The 20,806-nt window shown below is 36.5% G+C and overlaps 1 protein-coding gene and 1 pseudogene across 2 annotated transcripts; one reads left to right on the forward strand and one right to left on the reverse strand.

The window, feature by feature from the left end:
* Positions 1-6,832: 6,832 nt before the first annotated feature.
* Positions 6,833-11,553, reverse strand: TSHB (thyroid stimulating hormone subunit beta; the record flags this gene model as incomplete). Its single annotated transcript, XM_080802820.1, has 3 exons — positions 11,495-11,553; positions 7,503-7,665; positions 6,833-7,087 (listed from the first exon to the last, which is right to left on the reverse strand). Exons 2-3 carry the CDS (start codon positions 7,662-7,664, stop codon positions 6,833-6,835), a joined length of 417 nt encoding a protein of 138 aa, XP_080658946.1. The 5' UTR covers position 7,665; positions 11,495-11,553.
* A 5,923-nt stretch (positions 11,554-17,476) lies between these two features.
* LOC308341640 (large ribosomal subunit protein uL1m-like) lies at positions 17,477-18,474 on the forward strand (annotated as a pseudogene). The gene has a single exon. The product of its transcript is annotated as a large ribosomal subunit protein uL1m-like (transcript).
* Positions 18,475-20,806: the final 2,332 nt, after the last annotated feature.

Genomic DNA, 20,806 nt, shown 5'->3' on the forward strand with positions numbered 1-20,806 from the left:
TAGCAAACCTGGCAACTAATGAATATTATCTAAATTGTTATAATTATTACACTGATGAAAATTTCTGTTAATTATAAATCAAACATGCATCATCTTGCACAACTGAACTTCTGCATGATGCCAAATACCTAATTGAAAATATTAATTTGTAGAATTAGTGAATAGCTTTTGATATATTTCCCAATTTTATTTTAATTCAAAGACTTGCTATCAATAGCCATAGTCAGGGTCCCTATATTTTCCTCTGGACCAGCTCTGCCTTGTAAGATGTAACCCACTCTAATATTAGAATTTGTTTTACTTTGTTTGAGGACTACTATTTTATACATTTGACAAAACTCTTTAGAAGATAGTGATATGCTAAGATGAATAAGAGAAGTCTGCCTTCAAGGAGTTTAGAGTAAGGGGAAAAAACAGGCAAATATAATTCCCATGAGGTAAGTGCTATGATATTCATTAACCAAAAGTAGACCCTCTCTACCTTGGAGAGGATGGTCAGGGGAGAGAGATTTTCTGAATTTTGAGGTCTCTAAACTGAGTCCTGAAGAACTCATACAAATTATCCAAATAAAAAGTAACAGCAGTAGAGAAGAAAAGTGGATCGCTTGGGGAACAACATCAAGAAGACCCTGAAAGAGACAGCATGGAAGAATTCCAAGAGAGCATGTCAAGAACTGGGAAGATGAAGGGTCCCATTAAACTGATCCAAGGAGTCTTATCTTTGTACAACTATCACGGCAAAAATTTTAAACAATAAGTTACAAAATCAAATTTGCACCTTTCAAAAATCACTTAGTATGAACAACAATTGGAGGACAAAGGCCAGAGGATTTCATGAGGATTTCTAACTTACATACTGGGATTCCTACGAAGAAGTAGATAGATATAGGGGCAATGTAGGGAAAGAGGAACCTGGAATCATTCTCAGGTTTCCTGACAGCTAAGGGATGGTGGTGCCCAGGAGAAAAAGCAGACTGCAGTTGGAAGGAAGTTGAAGCCAGCTGGAGAGGACCATAGGACATCCAAGAGGATATATAATCAGGCACTAGATACACACACTGAAGCTCAGAAAAGGAATCTGAGCTAGAATTTTAGTCTAGGAATCTGCAACATAAAAGTAGTAGTGCCCATAGTTGAACAATATGGGTAGCCTTTCATGTTGAAGACCTCAGTGAGAAAGTTTCAAGAACTAGAATCCTCTACTCCAGTAAAGTTTAAATCCCCAAAAAGTTCTTTACTCCCCATCCATTCCTCCATCTCAGGCTGGAGGGTCTCCATCAGCTACCTGCATTCTTTCAATAGGTGCCATCTAAACCATCTTTTATTGAAATGGGTAGTTTCTCATATGTTCTACATTTAACAGTGTCCAAAGTGTCAATAGGATAGATTATATAGATAGATATACACATGATAATGTAAGATTATCACAGCCCTAGCCGCCCTTTCACAAAATGTACAAATTTCACTCTTACAGCACAAAGCAAAATTACATTTCCAGAAGAAGTACAGTTCAGAACTACATTACAGTTGACTGCTAGACCATAGCATGGATTTCTACTCATCACAGAGAAGGGTAGCAAGAAAAGGCTTGAAAAGAGAAAACGTTGACATCGGCCTCATTAGGACTGATTACAAATGCCGTAGATGTATTATGTTTTGAATCCAAATATATGACCTCCACTGGGCCCTCTAGGGTAGCACAGAGGTCAGAGAAGATCCGAACCCATATATTGGACTATTAGTAAGTCATTGTTAACCTTACTAGAAACAGTTTCAAAGGAAGATAGGAGTGGAAGTGAAATCATAGTGGGTTGAGAAGAGAATGAGAAGTGAGGAAATAAAATGGTCAGTATAGGAGGCTTGCTGTAGTCTGAAGTTTTTTCTCCCTAAAATTCATGTGTTGAAATCTAAATGCCCAATATAATGGTATTAGGAGGTGAGATCTTTTGGAGGTTCCTAGGTCATGAGAGTGGGGGCTCCACTCTCATGGGATTAATGTTCTTATAAAAGACCCCACAGAGATCTCTTGGCCCTTCCACCAAGTGAGGACACAGCTGAGAAGGACCAGTTATGAACTAGAAAAAAAACTCTCACTAGAACAAGACCATGCTGAGCACCATGACCTTGAACTTCCCAGCCTCCAAAATAGGTCTCTGTTGTTTATAAGCTACCCAGTCTGTGGTATTTTGTTATAACAGCCCAAACAGATTAAGATGGAATTTTTATACACACACACACACACACACACACACACACAGGAATAAGAATTCGAAGAGAGAAGAGCAAATAAACAGAAGGTTGTGCAGGCTCACAAGAAGATCCTAGGTCTTCTAAGATCCTAAGATTATTTAGTTGTTTTTGCTTTTTCTTTTTTATTCAGGAAGAGATTGAAGAATGATTCTTGCTGAGGAGATCTTGCTGAGGAGAAAAAGTCAATAAGTAGGAAGCAAGAGAAGAGAAAAGAGAAAACAGCAAAGTCCTGGAGGAAATGCAGGATGGGATCTTTTGAAACTAATGGGAAATATGCCAAATCAGTCAGTAATTTTCAGTTGCTAGTGTCAGAAACCCAACTCCCACTAGCTTAAGCAGTTCTGATTAAAAGTTACAATTTCATGGGACGCCTGGGTGGCTCAGTTGGTTAAGCAGCTGCCTTCGGCTCAGGTCATGATCCCAGCGTCCTGGGATCGAGTCCCACATCAGGCTCCTTTGCTCGGCAGGGAGCCTGCTTCTCCCTCTGCCTGCCACTCTGTCTGCTTGTGCTCACTCTCACTCCTCTCTCTCTCTCTCTCTCTCTCTCTCTCTCTCTCTCTGACAAATAAATAAATAAATAAATCTTTAAAAGTTACAATTTCATTTAGAATTGAAGCCAGCTTCTGATTAGACTCAAATAATATCATTAGGTCTCTCTCCTTCACTCTGTCCTCTGTGTTGGCTTTATTCCCAGGCTGGCTGTTTCCAGGAGATGCCAAAGATGGCCAGCAGTGGCTCTAGGCTCACAGCTTACAAATCCCAACAGGGTTTTGTCCTCCTTGCCCAACAGTTACAATAAAAGTCCTGAGACTGACTCCGACTAGAAGAGATTAGTTTACATGCTCATCCTTCAATCAGTCAGGGTTGGTTGAGCCTAAATATCATGTCTACCTCCATCATCTGAATTGAAAATGTTGTTTGGGGTTGTACAGGGTGAGGGGCACTTAAGACAAAGGACAGGCAGGAATCCTGGCTAGGAGGTAAAAATTGAGGTGGGAACAGACATGGACACCCCAGTGGAACACACTACACTTGTGGTCTCAATGAGAGGCAACCCCTACTCAATCATCAACATCACACCTTTCCAGAAGGAGCAGCCCCCACCCCCAGACCCAGATGCTGAAGAAGCAAACATGAACCTGCCCACATCCAGCAGGTACTCCATGCCCTGTGGCTGTGCTGTACCCTACAACCTGCCACTCCACCTGCTGGCCTACTCCACCCCTGATGTCATCTCTGGGTCCCTGAATGAGGAAGTGCACTCCCAGGAGACAATGACCTTAAGCATCATACCTTGCACCCTGGGAATTTCATCTGTCAGGAAAGACACCTCCAGAAAGACTTTTGACCTCCCAGGACAGGCCCGTAATTATCAGGAATTGCTAACCACCTTTGTGCTCCCAAACTCCAGGTAACAGACTCTTGGATTCACATGATGCATCTGAAGAAAGTACCACAGCCTGACTGCACACCATCTGGTGACCTGAAAGTAAATATTTCCTGGAATTGAAGTAGACACATCTGATGAAACAGCTCTTCCAAGATGTCTGGACAGGCCTATATACCTTTTTCTTACACTCTTTCTTTTCTCTGCTTCTTCCGTGGAAAGATGCCTTTTCTGCATTTCCCAAGCCCTTGCAAAAGAGAAGAACCCGGTCTTTTGATTATGGCCTTTCAGAAATCACTTCATTATTCACTTCAAATTCACACTAATTCTCACTTGCTTTTTCTGAAGGGTTAGAATTTTCAGAGTTCACAAAAATTTTCTTTTACCTAAACCATTAACTGACTTTGGATTTTTATCCAGACTTATGGTTTCCGAATTTGCAACCTTACAGGTTGTGTTATCAATAACACATTTGGCTTCAAACAGTTCTTTTGAGATAGTTTTTTAAAACATCTTTGAAGTTCTGCTGTTTTTCAAAAAGTTCATCAACTACTGCTTCATGCTTATATCTGCACTCTGTCTTCCCAAATGCACTCAGTTCATTCTTCCAGAGCATTCCTGCAGTACTCACTAGTCTGCTTTCATGGTCGCTTTAAGCAGAGACTTCTAGGAGGCATGCATGACTCCAGGTTTGCCTTCACAGGGAGAACAGTTCTCCCCATAACTGGAATAAATGCCAATAAATATTTCAGTTGGCTATTTTCAGATCTAGAGTCCTGGTTTAAAACCATCATACAAATTTGAAATTGTTATTTCTTTTGCATATAATTATGTTAAGTTTTGCATTTTCTTTACCATCAAACTTATTTTAAAAACCACTTATCCAATAAAGTGATGTTACCTCCAAGGTTACTTCCAACACTTAAAACCTTGAAAAAAATGGCTTTTTTTTTTTTTTTTAAGATTTGCTTACTTGAGAAAGGGAGAGAGCATGGGGTGGGGGAGAGAATTTCAAGCAGACTGCCCACTGAGCACAGAGCCTGGCACAGGGCTCAATCTCACAACCCTGAGATCATGAGCTGACCCAAAATCAAGAGTCAGGATACCTAACTGACTGAGCCACACAGGTGCCCTGAAAAAATAGACTTTAGATGAGAAGTACCTGAGAGTTTCTCCCTGCTAACCTTCCTTGCTGCTCAGATGTGACCAGAAGTGGTTTCTAACTGCTATGCACATTCCCTCCAACATAGGACATGACAACCAGGAAAAGTCCTTCCTGGTACCAAGGGACAAAACCATAAAATAGAAAGAACTTGACTTTTTTTTTTCTTTTAAAAATTTTTTTTAAGATTTTATTTATTTATTTGTCAGAGAGAGAGAGAGAGAGAGAGAACACAAGCAGGCAGAGTGGCAGGCAGAGGCAGAGAGAGAAGCAGGCTCCCCGATGAGCAAGGAGCCTGATGTGGGACTCGATCCCATGACCCTGGGCTCATGAACTGAGCCGAGGGCAGTGGCTCAACCAACTGAGCCACTCAGGCATCCCAAGAACTTGACTTTTGATCAGTGATGCTTTCAAAGAAAGATCTTGATCAAAATGTGAAAATTAATAAAAGGAAATCTTGTTCAGAGGGGGAGCTCTCATGCCCCAACATGGTTTGTCAATTTCAGGTTCCATGAAAGTCATATGTAATTAGTGTCAGTTAGGTTTGAACATCAGACATTTTACTCATTAGTCAAAGATCTATGTTTGATACACAGTTTTTAGAGGGGATGTTATAATCCTGCAGCTTTAAGTGTTCATGTTATCAAGTGATATGAGAACCCAAACTTCCAGATTAATATTTGAAGACTATGCAGATGTCAACCTCAAATATTAAGGTAAGCATAATGTGGACCCCTGACTTGGTATATAAATGTACAACTATTCCCTCCCCATTGGCAGAACATGAGCTTGGCACTAATCCATTGACACTACCAATTGTGTACACACACACACACGCACAGAGAGAGAGAGAGAGAGAGAAAGAGCTACACATACTATGTACTGAATGCATGTAGACATTTACAAGATGCCCCTCTGAATGCAGCCAGTGACTGTGGGATACAGCAAAGCCAATCATCCCAGCTAATAATTGATTTTTACCCTAATGGTAGCAGTTTAGACAGAGAGAAAGGGGCAAATATAGGATAAATCATCTTTTTGAGGTCAAGTCTGCAGGGCACTAGGTCTGTCTCACTTCACGTATCTATCGAAACTATGAAAGAGTACCTAAGGAAGGAAGAAAAAAACAAACAAACAGCCACTTACCAAGTGCATTTGCTGGAAAATAGTGTTTCAATATTGACAAAGGTTTAAATTAGAATTTATGATGATTCTATGCTATTTAATCCCTTAGCACTCTCCCCCACCCCTAAAATCTTTCATAACCATACTAATTTTTCAGGACATCCAAAGCCAAAGCAGCACAAGTTGATTTTGGTATAAATACTGAGAAGTGTCTCCTATTACTTGAAAGAATACAAAGGATTTAGACTTCCACATGTAAAATGATCATGGCCTCTTTTCTAGGCTTTTGGGGTATAACTTTCATAAGTCAGTTGGCCCATCAGAGTAATTAAATTAAAGAGAACAGTTTTTAGAATAGAATATACTGTCTGCTGAGTTTTGGTTAAGATCTATCCTGTGCATTTGAATAACTAGAATAAAGTGTTATGTTGCAGATTTCACATATTTTTTACCCTCCATGTCCTCTCCAGTCCTGCTTCTAGTTTGTGGAAGCAAATGTCTCCAGTACACTGATGCTCTGTGTTGCTTCAGTTTCTGATCACATTACACTTATAACTCTGCAGCATCCCTACATCCATTTTCTATGTCAAGACAAACCTCATGTCAGGGCTTTCTGTTAAAGAAAGCCAGCTCAAGGCTGATTTTCATTAGTATTTCATATCCCTCTTTGCCATTTTACCTGCATTGTGCCCTTTCATGTGGAAACTATCCCTCATATGAGTTCATAAGGCTCTTTCACTCACCTTTTCTTCTAAAGCCCATAGGCTCTCTGATGCATGTGTGGATATGGATTTGGGTGAAATAGTACTCAAAATGTACACAATGTGTTGTGAAATATATTGACATTTTATTAATTTTATTCCAGGTGAACACATTTAACTGAATTGCAAGTTACATCACTATAGAAGTTAGATAGAAAACCCCACCACATAGGACTTCTGAGGTTTGGTACAATAGTTTGTCTTGATGGCCTCATGTATACAGTCACTGTAGTCAGTATTACACTTGCCACACTTACAGCTTACAGCTACGGGGTAGGAGAAATAGGGAGTGACATGGCGTGGGCATCCTGGTATTTCTACAGTCTTGTACATGAAGTCTCTATATGTACAAACATCCTGGGACAGAGCATATTTGGGAAGAAAGAGTTTGCCATTGATATCCTGAGGAAAGAACAGAACAGAAAAGGGAGTATAATGTTAATTCACTTGTATTCCTTTGACACAAATAAGACTGGGGGAGGATTCCTTAGTCCCATTCCCCAGTACCAATTCAAAATATTCACACTGAATCCTTTATCTCACACACACACACACACACACACACACACACCTTCCTTTTATCCTTGATCATGAGAACAATATAAGGTTTAAATAAATTCTGGAAGTAAAATCTATACCAATTGTGTTAAGTAGATCCATATAATATTATAACCTGAGGGCTCTACCTCTAAGGAGCCAATAACCATTAGATTTAGGAAATAAGGTTGTTATTTATCTCATTTCCTTTCTGGATAGAAATGGACTGAGTCTAGGTTTATCTAATTTACAGCCAAAAGAAGTGAGATGAACTACATACCCGTGTCATACAATATCCAGCACAGATGGTAGTGTTGATGGTTAGGCAATAAGCACACTCTTTCCTTTCAACATGCATCGTATACTCAGTTGGAAAACAAAAAGACATTACTTGCCCACATGCAAGGCCAAAAAGCATGGACATCAGGTAGATAGCAGTCATGCTAAATCAAAGAAAAAATTAAAGAATCTATTACATATATCCTTTAGGACATTCAGAAGGGACTTTTTTTTTCATTTTATTTTATTTTATTTTTTCAGTGTTCCAGCATTCATTGTTTATGCAGCACACCCAGTGATCCATGCAATATGTGCCCTCCTTAATACCCACCACTGAGCGAAAATGTGTGTGTGTGTGTGTGTGTGTGTAAATATTTGTCACTATTGAATGCCTACTTCGTTCTATGCCCTATGTTGGGTGCTTTTGCATAGTTAATACTCTTAGTAACCTTTCTTTATGCATTTAGATGTGACTATGAGCCACATACCTCATAACATAGGAACTCATATAGTGAAGGTCCTACTTGCAAGTGCCACTTAGCAACACTGGGCAGTGAAAAGGAAAGCCTGAAACATCACAACAGAATAGTGGCAGAGACACATAATGTCAACTAAGTAAAACAATTCACTCAGTGGAAAAAATCCAAATACCTGCCTCTAATTACAAGAAGTCAGCTAAAAGTGAGACCTCAGTAGGGTCTTTCTCAGAACTGTAGTTTTCTAAAAACTTTAGTTCCTTAACTTAAAAGGCCAACAAACTGGTTATAATCAGAAAGCCTAAAGAAACCAAGAAAAAGTATAATCCAACTTCATTACCATCTCAGCACCAATCATCTTGCATATAATTCTATACAATGTCTATAAAGGAAGACAAGACAAAGCTGGAGAACATTCAGAATAGGTCAACTAAAATCACCACTGGTGATTTAGATAAAGGGCTAACCCAGAAATCTAGAAACTTCCCTTTTTACAACCCTGAGGATATTCTTTGATGGTTGAAAGAAGTGGAGTTGGACAAATAAAAATTATTTACTAAGAAAACATATGGAATGTATTATCTTAAAAAAAAAACTATAGAAGCAAAAAATATAGGTTGACCCAGAGAAATACTATCAAGGACATACCCACTGTGGGTTAGCCAGGAAAAGTAGAGTAAGTTTTGGTTGCATGGATGACAACAGAGGGTCCATTGTGTGTCAGACAAAGGAGAATATGTATCTCAATAGAACCTGGGTAATGAATAGTTTGTTCAATATCAATTGATTATTATAATGAGCTGGGTAATATTATTATGACTAATGGTGGATAAATTAGATAAATATATCCTGAGCATTTGAACCAGGCAAAGAGAAATATAAAATGGATAAACTATGGTCCTTCACATCAAGGGCTGACAATCTAAGCAGAGGAGGTAAGTATGAGCACTAATAAGAAAAATATTGTTCTAAGTGCTCTGAAAGAATAAAATTATGACTCTGAGACACAAAATTATCAAAAATTTCATCTGTATAAACAAGGAAGTGAAGTAATACATTAAAAAGTTTTCCTGGTTAACTCCTTTAGATAAAATGTTGCATATTGAAGTATTCTTCAGAATTTTTTGTATTTCAATTAAAGAGAAAAATATAAGGATCCCTTTGCTCATGGAGTCTGGCTTTCTCAAGTGCTTCACAAATGTGAGGTCCTTCTATGGTACAGAATTGATCTCATTATTTTAGAGCCATAGACCTAGAGAATCCTCTAAAAATGACAGAAAATACTCAGCCATCATGATCATATGGTTCTTGCCTCTCTAGCCAGCCAACTAGTTTTTGCATAAAAATAATTAATTCACTTATTTTAGCTCTCTAATTCTACATAAAATAGATGTGTGGTGATCTAGTGTAGAGTCCTCAAGTTAAGGAATAGAATTCTATTTCAAGATCTCTCATGAAGCTCTTAGAAATTGACTAAAAAAAATTTAATCTGTCTGGGCCTTATTTTCTCATCTGGAAAACACAGAGAGACAAGTAAACCCAACCCTATTTTTCTTATTGTGTTATGTTAGTCACCATACAGTAGTACATATTAGTTTTGATGCAGTATTCAATCATTCATTATTTGCGTATAACACCCAGTGCTCATTACATGTGCCCTCCTTAATATCCATCACTGGGCTCGCCCCATCCCCCCAACTCCCCTTCCTTCTGAAACCCTCAGATTGTTTCCTGAAGTCCATAGTCTCTCGTGGTTCATCTCCCCCTCTGATTCCCCTCCCTTCAGGTTTCTCTTCCTATTTTTAATTATAGGATAAAACACTGTTTTAGAACTTTTACCCATTGTTTTCATATTCATTATGGATACTACATTTTTTCAAAGTTCTTCTTTGTAAATGTAAAACTCTAAACTTACAAAAGGAAAAACTAGAAGTACTGAATTACTAGCAATGTTGGCTGTATAATTTTGTGGATACAAAAAAAGTAAGAATTATCCTTTCCCCTTTATTGCAAATAATAAAACTTAACCTACAGAATCTTTCTGATTCTCAATTTCCTCATCTATAAAAGGAGGGCTTAGAACCAGAAGATGATTGAGAGGGTCTTTTCAGACAAACAGATTGTGATTCTATGTGATAAATTAGTGTTAGTTCCCTATTCTATAAGAGTCAGTGGTCTGTCTTACTTGTGGAGCATAAGGAATAATATGGAGGGCATTAGGAGAAGGAAAGGAAAAGTCAATCAGGGGAAATCGGAGGGGGAGACAAAGCATGACAGTCTGTGGACTCTGAGAAACAAATTGAGGGTTTTGGAAGGAAAGGGGAGAGGGGATGGGTGAGGCTGGTGGTGGGTGTTAAGGAGGGCACGTATTGCACGGCGCACTGGATGTGGTGTACAAACAATGAGTCTTGGAACACTGAGAAAAATAAAATAAAATTTTAAAAAAAGACTCAGTGATCTAGAATTCTGCTTCTAGATTTCATTATAATTATGTGTAACTGAGCAACTTAATATCTTTTGCCTTCATTTTTGCATATGCTCCTTCCTAAAATCATAAAAAGAATAAAACAATTTATGTGAAGCTCTTGGAATGGTATGGAAGAAAGCCTAGTAATGATATAACACTATATAAATCAGTATTAGTTAATACTTCCCTCTATTATCTGCCATAATTTCTCCTTTATTGTCACCTGGACTCCAATCTCTGCAACTTAATTGCCTCTTTTAAAATCATGAAAAATGATTTATTTAGAACCCAAATACAGAAGGCCCTAATTCCCTGAATAATGAGAGATTCCTTTTTCAGTGGCATGACCATCTGTCTACACTTTCAACATTTTTCTTTATTATATCTTCTTTCCTTTGCCACTTACCCCACCTTACCCTCCCTTCCTCCCTTTTTTGCTCTTACTACCTTCATTCTTAATAAACACATTGCTCTGTATTCTTCTAATTTTCTTTGTCAATCTTTTCTCACCAAATTCCTTACTATGCTATGAAAAGAATCAATTGTCCACCCTATGAGCAATCCAGGAGCTTCTAAACTAAAACAATTATATTTTTCTGGAAACCAAAATGTACTATAAGGCAGGGAACATACATTAGACACTATCCAAAGTGAATTTACTATAAGTTCTCACAGAAGTATATAATCATCAAAGATAGCCATTAGTAATTGACAGGTTTTAATATACAGATAATTTAATTGATAAAAATGTTGAAATAAAAATATAAATAGAAAGAGAAAGCCAGGTACATCAATTAGCCTTCATTAGGGAATTGACCAGTTGTTCCTCTTATTTTAAGTCAATGAAATTTTTCTTATCCTTATATAGTTCACCTACCTTTACTCACCACTGAACAATTTTGGAGAAATAATTGGAGTTCTTAGATTCTATAGAAGCAAATTACCACTTATCATTTGCCACTTTTGAATATCAACTAAAATGGTGAAAATGAAAAAAAAATTAGAATAAGAACGTTTCATTCACAAAGCCTTCTCAGTGTAGACACCTACCTTACTTTGCATTGGGGAGCTGATCATATAATGACCCAGGCTAAAAGCTCTTGGTTCATTTTATACCCTTCAGGATAAATCCTCTCTGATCTCCTTGTTTATATAATTGAGTTTGAATTACTGCTTTCTTATCTGAAAAAAACATCTATTGAAAATTCATACTGAACCCCAAATAAAATGTGTTTAAACAAACAATTTCACAACATACTCCTCTGGAAACTCTGACATTATTACAGCATGAATTTTCCTCTCTCCTATTTCAAAATAAAATTACCCTTTTAAATACATCCTTTATAAATATTAACAAAGGATATACGCAGAAGAAGAAAAAAAAACTCAACATCATCTAGTAAGTCTTGGGAATAAAGAACTTATTTCGGGCTTGAATATCCCAAATTTTGCCTAAATGCTCATTTACAGATATATAAAATTATTGCTTATCTATAAAACAAAGGCAATTTTCAATGGAAACCCAGGCAAATAACATATGTGTTGCTAATTAAAACAAAAAAGAAATCATTAATATTTTATTGTTCTCAAAAGAATATTTTATTTTATTGTTTTATCTTTGGATTTGAAAAAATAATAAATACAATTAACATGTGTGAAAGAACAGTCATTTAAGTAAATGACCAAATCTGACAAGATGTCAAACTGATCTGAAATCAAATCCTGGCTCTGCCATCTACCCTGACATTAGCATATTTGAACTTTATTTCAGTTTTGTCACCTATTTAAAGGTAGTATCAGCGTCTATGTAAAACACTTAACACAGCATCTGCATATAATAAGTGCTTAATAAATGATAGCTAATTTAATAATTCAACACTTATTTGTTTAGTAACTATTTAGTCAGAAAGCCTAGTATGTAACAGACCGTCATTATATACGTTTAATACGTAAATGGCTGAGGGAGTACATGAATAAATAATTACTGAATTTTTTAAAACAACATACACTTTTCTCCATTTCCATGGCTATAACTCAGTTTTACTTCTTTACTTCTTTCCATGGCTATAACTCAGTTTTACTTCTTTCCATTTTCCTCTCTGTGCAATGTAATATGACAAAAATTCAATGAGAATTTTCCACTGCCCTCAGAAAAAAGTCCAAACTCCTTAGCATCATTTACAAATCCCTTGGAATCTATCTTACTTTCTGATTTTATCTGTTACCCTTCCACCTATCTCCACCACCCTCCCTCCACTTTTTAAGTTCTTCAGCCAAACAAGATGGAATTCCTCAAATTTGTCACTTTCTTTCTTGCCTCCAAGCCCTTTCATATGCCATTCTCTCTGTCTAGAACATCTGCCTGATGCCCCACTCCATACCTCATCTCACCTAATTCCTACTCATCCTTCATTAGTTAACTGAGAAAGGAGACCTTCTGGAAAGCCCTCTCTTGATTCCCCAAGGCCTTCCTCATGGTTAGTGGTTTTAAAAGAATTAGAGAAAATAATAGAACCTCTGCCACATGGAAGATAATCAATAAATCATAAGTACTATTCTTGATTACTGACAATCCCATTGATTTTCATTTATCCTAGTCTTTATCAAAAGCTAATGAAAAAAATGAACCATGGTTAGATGAGTCTCCCTGGAGGTGAAATGGAGAGATCAAGACAGAATCTGGTATATGTACCAGGAATACTCATTCTAGAGGTCTCCAAATCTCAGAAATATAAGTTACCTTGTAGCAAGAGAAAAACTCTGAAAATGGGAAAAGTGGAAATAAAGATACCAAACTTGACCTGCTTCATGTGATTCCAAGCATGTTAAGACAGGAGTATACAGGAAAAAAATGAGGGTTGCTGGGGGAGGGGGAGGGAGGTGGAAGGGATGGGGTGACTGGGTGATGGACACTGGGGAGATTATGTGCTATGGTGAGTGCTGTAAATTGTGTAAAACTGATGAATCACAGACCTGTACCCCTGAAAAAAATACTACATTATATGTTAATTTAAAAAAAAGGAGTACTATAACTGGGAACATTAGATGTTTGTTTCTAGTAGAAGTAGTACCTCTGTTGTACAAATTATTGATTCAGGAACTCAGTTACTAGCACATTTACATACATACCCCTGAGAAATATATATACATATAACAGAACTGATATAAACTTGGCCTATTACTTTAAAAATTATTAAAATATATCATATATTTAGGTAATTATTTTCTTTTCAAAGGGAATATCATGTATAGGATCTCATACTCTTAAAACAATCCAGGCAGACTGAACTTTCACTTCTGGCCCAGATTTACTCTCTCATCTAAGATAACTGTAAGCAGGACAAAATATATGAAACAATGCTTTACATACAGTGGACATTAGGCAACAACAACAACAAAAGTGATTCCAGAGAGACAGGAAACAAACAAGAGAACTACAGCTTACTGCCTGAAGAAAGTTTCTGGCAGGTAGTACACGGAGATGTACTATGCATGGCTGAGGACAGAACTATCCCCAAATTGAGGAGATGAACTTGGGAGTCCATGGAATCCAATGTCTTAAGAGTTCACGGAGAGGAATATTGGAGAGGAGAGAACTACACATAGAATTCTGGAGATCTGTAGAGGATCTCTTCAGTATTCAGCTGAAAATGAAAAACTCATGCATGTGAGAAAATCAGACAAGGCTAGGAAAAGAAATATCTAAAAGGATTAAAGAGAACAGTCCTGGGATTCACACAGGGATAGGCACAGTGCTTGTATCTACCAGCAACAGTGAAAAATCTCCTAATTCATGGGAAATCAGATAGTATCCTCAGAATGGTTTTGCATCAATTAGGGGGCAATTAGCCCTAAACTAACTGCTGCCCAAAAAAGCTTAAAAACAAGAACTAAAAGGATCAACTGTTTGCAAGTATATAACCGTCAGTGAACAAAGCTGAAGAATATTTATAGGAATGCAACAATATTTCTAACCAAAGAAGGTATAATTCCAATATGTGGCATTTATTTAAAAAGTTAGTAGTCAGGCAAAGTAGCAAGAAAACACAATTCATAATGAAAAGGAAATTAATTAATTGAAATTGACCCAGAAATGGTATAGATAACAAAATTAGTAGACCAAAAACAAAACAAAACAAAACAAATAAACAAACAAACAAAACATCAAAACATGACCCTACTAAAGGAATACAAAATTTTCCAGTAACTAATCCCAAAGAAATAGAAATTTGGGAGTTACCTGAAAAACAATCCAAAATAATTATTTTAAGGAGACTCAGGAAGATTCAAGGGAATGTAGGCAATTCAATGAACTCATGAAAAAACAAGAAGTTTAACAAAGACATAGAAATAATAAAAAATAACCAAACAAGAGTACTGGAATTGAAGAATCTGTAAATCATATTGAACTCTAGTATCTAAGTTAGAAGAGAACTGCTGAAAAAAAATTTGTTAATGGATACACAATATATAAATTGGGGCACCAAAACATAAAATGAGGGAGGCAAGTAAATATGCAGAACTTTTTATGCAAATGAAGTATAGTTATCAGCTTAAAAAGACAATTACAAATATTGGATGTTGTATATAAGTGTCACGGTAATCACAAAAACCAGTAATAGATATACAAATAATAAAAAGAAAAGAACCAAAGCATACCACTATAAAAAATCACCAATTCACAAACAAAGATGACAAAAGAAGAAAAGGGGGACAGAAAAAGAACTAAATGAGAAAACAATTAACAAAGTAGAGATAGTAAGTGCTTATCTATCAATAATCACTGTAAATCTAAATGGTTTAAATTCTCCAATTAAAAGACATAGAGTAGCTGAATGGAAAAAAAAAAAGAATAAGAAAAAGGCCAATGATATGCTGCCTATAAGAGACTCACGTAAGCTTTAAGGACATTCATAGGCTAAAAATGAAGGGATGGAAAAAGACAGTCCATGCAAATGAAAACCAAAGAGAGCAGGAGTAGCTCTACTTGTGTCAGAAAAAGTAAACTTTAAGTCAAAACTATAACAAGAAACAAAGAAGGTCATTATGTAATGATAAAGGGGTCAATCAAAAGGATATAACAATTGTAAATATATATGCATCCAGCATCAGAGTACCTAAATACATTAAACAATAAAGAACAGATCAGAGGGCAGAAATAAACAGTAATACTTGAAGGCATCAAAATCCTTGAGGAGAACACAGGCAGCAACCTCTTCAGCCTTAGCCACAGCGACTTCTTCCTAGAAACATCGCCATAGGCAAGGGAAGCAAGGGCGAAAATTAACTATTGGGATTTCCTCAAGATCAAAAGCTTTTGCACACCAAAGGAAACAGTCAACAAAACCAAAAGACAGCTGACAGAATGGGAGAAGATATTTGCAAATGACATATCAGATAAAGGACTAGTATCCAAAGTCTATAACGAACTTATCAAACTCAACACCCAAAGAACAAATAATCCAATCAAGAAATGGAGAGAAGACATGAACAGACATTTCTGCAAAGAAGACAGCCAAATGGCCAACAGACACATGAAAAAGTGCTCCACATCACTAGGCATCAGGGAAATACAAATCAAAACCACAATGAGATACCACCTCACACCAGTTAGAATGGTTAAAATTAACAAGTCAGGAAACAACAGATGCTGGTGAAGATGCAGAGAAAGGGGAACCCTCCTACACTGTTGGTGGGAACGCAAGCTGGTGCAGCCATTCTGGAAAACAGTATGGAGGTTCCTCAAAAAGCTGAAAATGGAGCTACACCATGACCCAGCAATTGCACTACTGGGTATTTACCCCAAAGATACAAATGTAGTGATCTGAAAGGGCATGTGCACCCCAATATTTATAGCAGCAATGTCCACTATAGTCGAACTATGGAAAAAGCTTAGATGTCCATCAGCAGATGAATGGATAAAGAAGATGTGGTGTAGGGGCGCCTGGGTGGCTAAGTGGGCTAAAGCCTCTGCCTTCAGCTCAGGTCATGATCTCAGGGTCCTGGGATCGAGCCCTGCGTCGGGCTCTCTGCTCAGCAGGGAGCCTACTTCCCTTCCTCTCTCTCTGCCTACTTGTGATCTCTGTCTGTCAAATAAATAAATAAAATCTTAAAAAAAAAAGAAGATGTGGTGTGTATATATATATATACACAGACACATATACATATACACACACATATATACATATAATGGAATATTATGCAGCCATCAAAAAATGAAATCTTGCCATTTGCAACAACATGGATGGAACCAGAGGGTATTATGCCAAGCAAAATAAGTCAGTCAGAGAAAGATTATCATATGATCTCACTGATACGAGGAATTTGAGAAACAAGACAGAGGATCATAGGGAAAGAGAGGGAAAAATGAAACAAGGCAAAACCATAAGAGATTCTTAATCTCAGGAGTGTTGCTGGAGTAAAGGTGGGGTGGGAGGGGTGCAGTGGCAGGGTGATGGACATAGGGAAGGATATGTGCTACGGTGAGTGCTGTGAATTGTGTATGACAGAAGAATCATAGACCTGTATCCCTGAAACAAAGAATACATTATATGTTAATAAACAAAACAAAATGAAACAAATAGCAATACAGTGATAATAGGAAACTTAAATACCCCACTTTCAAAAATGGATAGATCATCCAGACAGAAAATCAATACAAAAATAATGGACTTGAAGTATAAGCTGGACAAAACAGACCTAGCAGACATATATATATACATAACATTCCATTCAACAGAAGGAGAATACACATTCTTCTCAACCACGTGCAGAACATTCTTTAGGATAGAACATATGTTATGTCACAAAACAAGTGTTAACTAATTTAAGGAGACTGAGATCATAACAAACATCTTTTCTGCCCACTAGAAATCAATAATAGGAGAAAAACTGGAAAATTCACAAACAAGTGGAAATGAAACCATACACTGCTGAACTGCCAATTGGTCAAATAAGTGAAAAAAATCTTGAAACAAATGAAAATGAAAACACAACATATAAAAACTCATTGTATACAGAACACAATCGAGAATGGTCAACATGGCGGCCACTGTAAGATGCCTTGGTAGAGTCTTGATACATCATCAAAAGCATAGTCTTTCCAAGATGGCTTATCGGACACCTCTTTATCCTTGTTCTGTATATGTTCAGGGGCCCAGCAGACATTTTGCTGCTACTACAAAGCCTGCAAAGAAAACAAAAAAAGGTGTGAAAGACAAAGTATCAGATGAGAAAAAAGATGAGATTGAAAAAATAAAGTCATACTCCTTTATGAAAGGTGAACCTGAAGATGATGTCTACTTAAAGTGCTTATATCCAAGGCAGATATATGAGGTGGAGAAAGCTATTCAGTTACTTAAGAAATTTCAAATTCCAGACTTTACTAATCCAAAGCAAGGGGGTTTATCTAGATTTGACACTGGATATGGCACTGGAGAAGAAGAAGAAAGTGGAGCCATTTGCCAGTGTTCTTCGTTTTCCATACCCATTCGTTTCAGAAATCAATAAAGTTCTGTATTTACAGGGAATGCATCAGAGATTAAAATAGCAGAAGAACATGGAGCTGCATTTGCAGGAGGAATTAATCTGATTCAGAAGATTTTGGATGATGAAATTCAATCAGACTTTTATGTAGCTGTTCCAGAAATAATGCCCAAGCTTAATCCATTAAAGGAAAAGCTGAAAAAAAGATTTCCAAAACTAACTCGAAATTCCATTGGCTGTGACATCCCCAAAATGCTTGTATTATTTAAAACAGGACATGAAATTAAGGTAGATGAAGAAAGGGAGAACTTTCTGGAGACCAAAATAGCAACACCGGATATGCCAAGTGGCTAGATAGCTGCAAATCTGCAAGCAGTTATCAGTGAAGTTTGTAAGCACAGACCAATTTGGGACTTTTCACAGTACAAGCTTGCCTTCATAGTTCAACAAGTGAAGGTTTGTTACTAAAGATCAAGCCATTGTTGCCTAAAGAAGTAGAAACCAAAGAAAGCAACAGAGAAGATGCCAAAAATATTATACTATGAAATTATTTTCAGAGGATTAAGAAGCAACAGGGAAAATTATAAAACTATATCATTTCTACAAAAAAAAATCTTCTGGTTGCAGCAAAAGTAGTTCTAAGAGGAAAGTTATAGTGATAAATGCCTACATTAATGAAAAGATATTAAATACACAACTTACAACTATACCTCAAGGAATAAAAAAAAAAAGAAGAACAAAGCCCAAAGCTAGAAGGAAGAAAATAATAAGTTTTAGAGAAGAAATAAATGAAATAGAGACTATAAAGAAAAAAAAAAAGAAAAAGAAAAACAATAGAAATCAATGAAACTGGGGCACCTGGTGGCTCACTTGTTAAGCGGCTGCCTTTAGCTCAGGTCATGATCTCAGGGTCCTGGGATTCACCCCCTAGTCGGGCTCCCTGCTCAGCGGCGGGAAGCCTGCTTCTCCCTCTCCCAATCCCCCTGCTTGTGTTCCCTCTCTGGCTGTGTCTGTCAAATAAATAAATTATATCTTTTAAAAAAAAAAATCAATGAAACTTGAGAGTTGAGTTTTTGAAAACATAAACAAAATTGACAAACCCTTAACTAGGCTCACCAAGAAAAAAAGAGAGATGACACAAACAGTAATTACAAAAACAAACAAACAAAACAGTAATTACAAATGAAAGAGGAGACATTATAACTGACAATGGAAATGCAAAAGACCACAAGAGACACATTGAATAATTACAAACCAACAAATCAGATAACCTGGAAGAAATGGATAAATTACTGGAAACATATAAGTTACCAAGACTGAATCATACAGTAATAGAAAATCTGAACAGAACAATAACAAATAAGGAAACGGAATCAGTAATCGAAAATCTCCCAATCATAAAAGCCCAGATGGCTTCACTGGTGAATTCTACCAAATATGTAAAGAAGAATTAATATCAATCCTTCTCAAATTCTCCTCATAACCAGCACTACCCTGATACCAATCTAGACAAGGACACCATCAGACAAGAAAATGATAAGTCAACATCCCTGATTAACAAAGATGCAAAAATCCTCAAAGAAATGTTAGCAAACCAAATTAAAGAGCACATTGAAAGGATTATACACCATGATCAAGTGCGATTTACCCTTGGGATGTAAGGATGTTTAACATATACAAATCAATCAGTTTTAATCTATTAACAAAATGAAGGCTAAAAATCACATGATCATCTCAATAGAAGCAGAAAAAGCAATTTGACAAAATTCAACATTCTTTCACGATACAAACTCTCAACAAATTAGGTATAGAAGGAATGCATTTCAACATAATAAAGGTCATTTATCACAAACCCACAGCTAACATCATGCTCAATGGTAAAAAGTTAAAAACCTTTCCTCTAAGATCAGAGATAAAACATCGAAAACATTATTGCCAAGTCAATAAAGTACTGGAAGTCTTAGCCACAGCAATTAGTCAAGAGAAAAAAATAAAGACATCCAAATCAGAAAAGAAGAAATAAAATTACCTGTTTGCAGATGACATAATCTAATATATAGAAAATCCTAAAGTCTCTACCAAAAATGTATTAGAATAATGAATTCAGTAAATTTGCCAGCTATAAAATCAACACACACAAATCACTTGCATTTCTAAACACTAATAATAAACTCTCTGAAAGACAAATTAAGAAAGCAATTCCATTTAAAATAGCATCAAAAAATAACAAAATACTTAGGAATAAATTCAAACATGGAGGTGAAAGACCTATACGCTAGAAACTATAAGACACTGATGAAAGCAAATGAAGTCACAAATTAATGGAACAATCCTGTGTTCCTGGATTAGAAGAAATAATGGTATTAAAATGTCCATTTACCCAAATTATCCTACAAAATCAATGCAATCTGTATCAAAATTCCAGTGGCACTTTTTACAGAAATAGAAATGATCCTAAAATTTGTACAAAACCACAAAAAACTGAAAAGTTAAAGCAACCTCGAGAAAGAGAAACAAAGCTATAGGCATCACACATATTGATTTCAAACTATATTACAAAGATACAGTATCAAAACAATATGATACAGATATTTTTTAAAAAGCACATATAACAGTGGAACAGAATAGGGAGCCCAGAAATAAACCCACATGTATATGGTCAACTAATCCTTGACAAGGAGGCAAGAACACACAATAGAAAAAGGATAGTCTCTTGAATAAATGATACTGAAAAAAATAGGATAGCCACATACAAAGAAATGAAGCTGGATCCTATCTTATACTATTCAAAAAATTTTAACTCAGAATGGATTAAAATTTAAATGTAAGACCTGAAACTAGAATTCGTGGAAGAAAACATAGGAAAAAGCTCTTTGA

This window comes from Martes martes, assembly GCF_963455335.1.
Source record: "Martes martes genome assembly, chromosome: 4".
Classification (NCBI taxonomy): Eukaryota; Metazoa; Chordata; class Mammalia; order Carnivora; family Mustelidae; genus Martes; species Martes martes.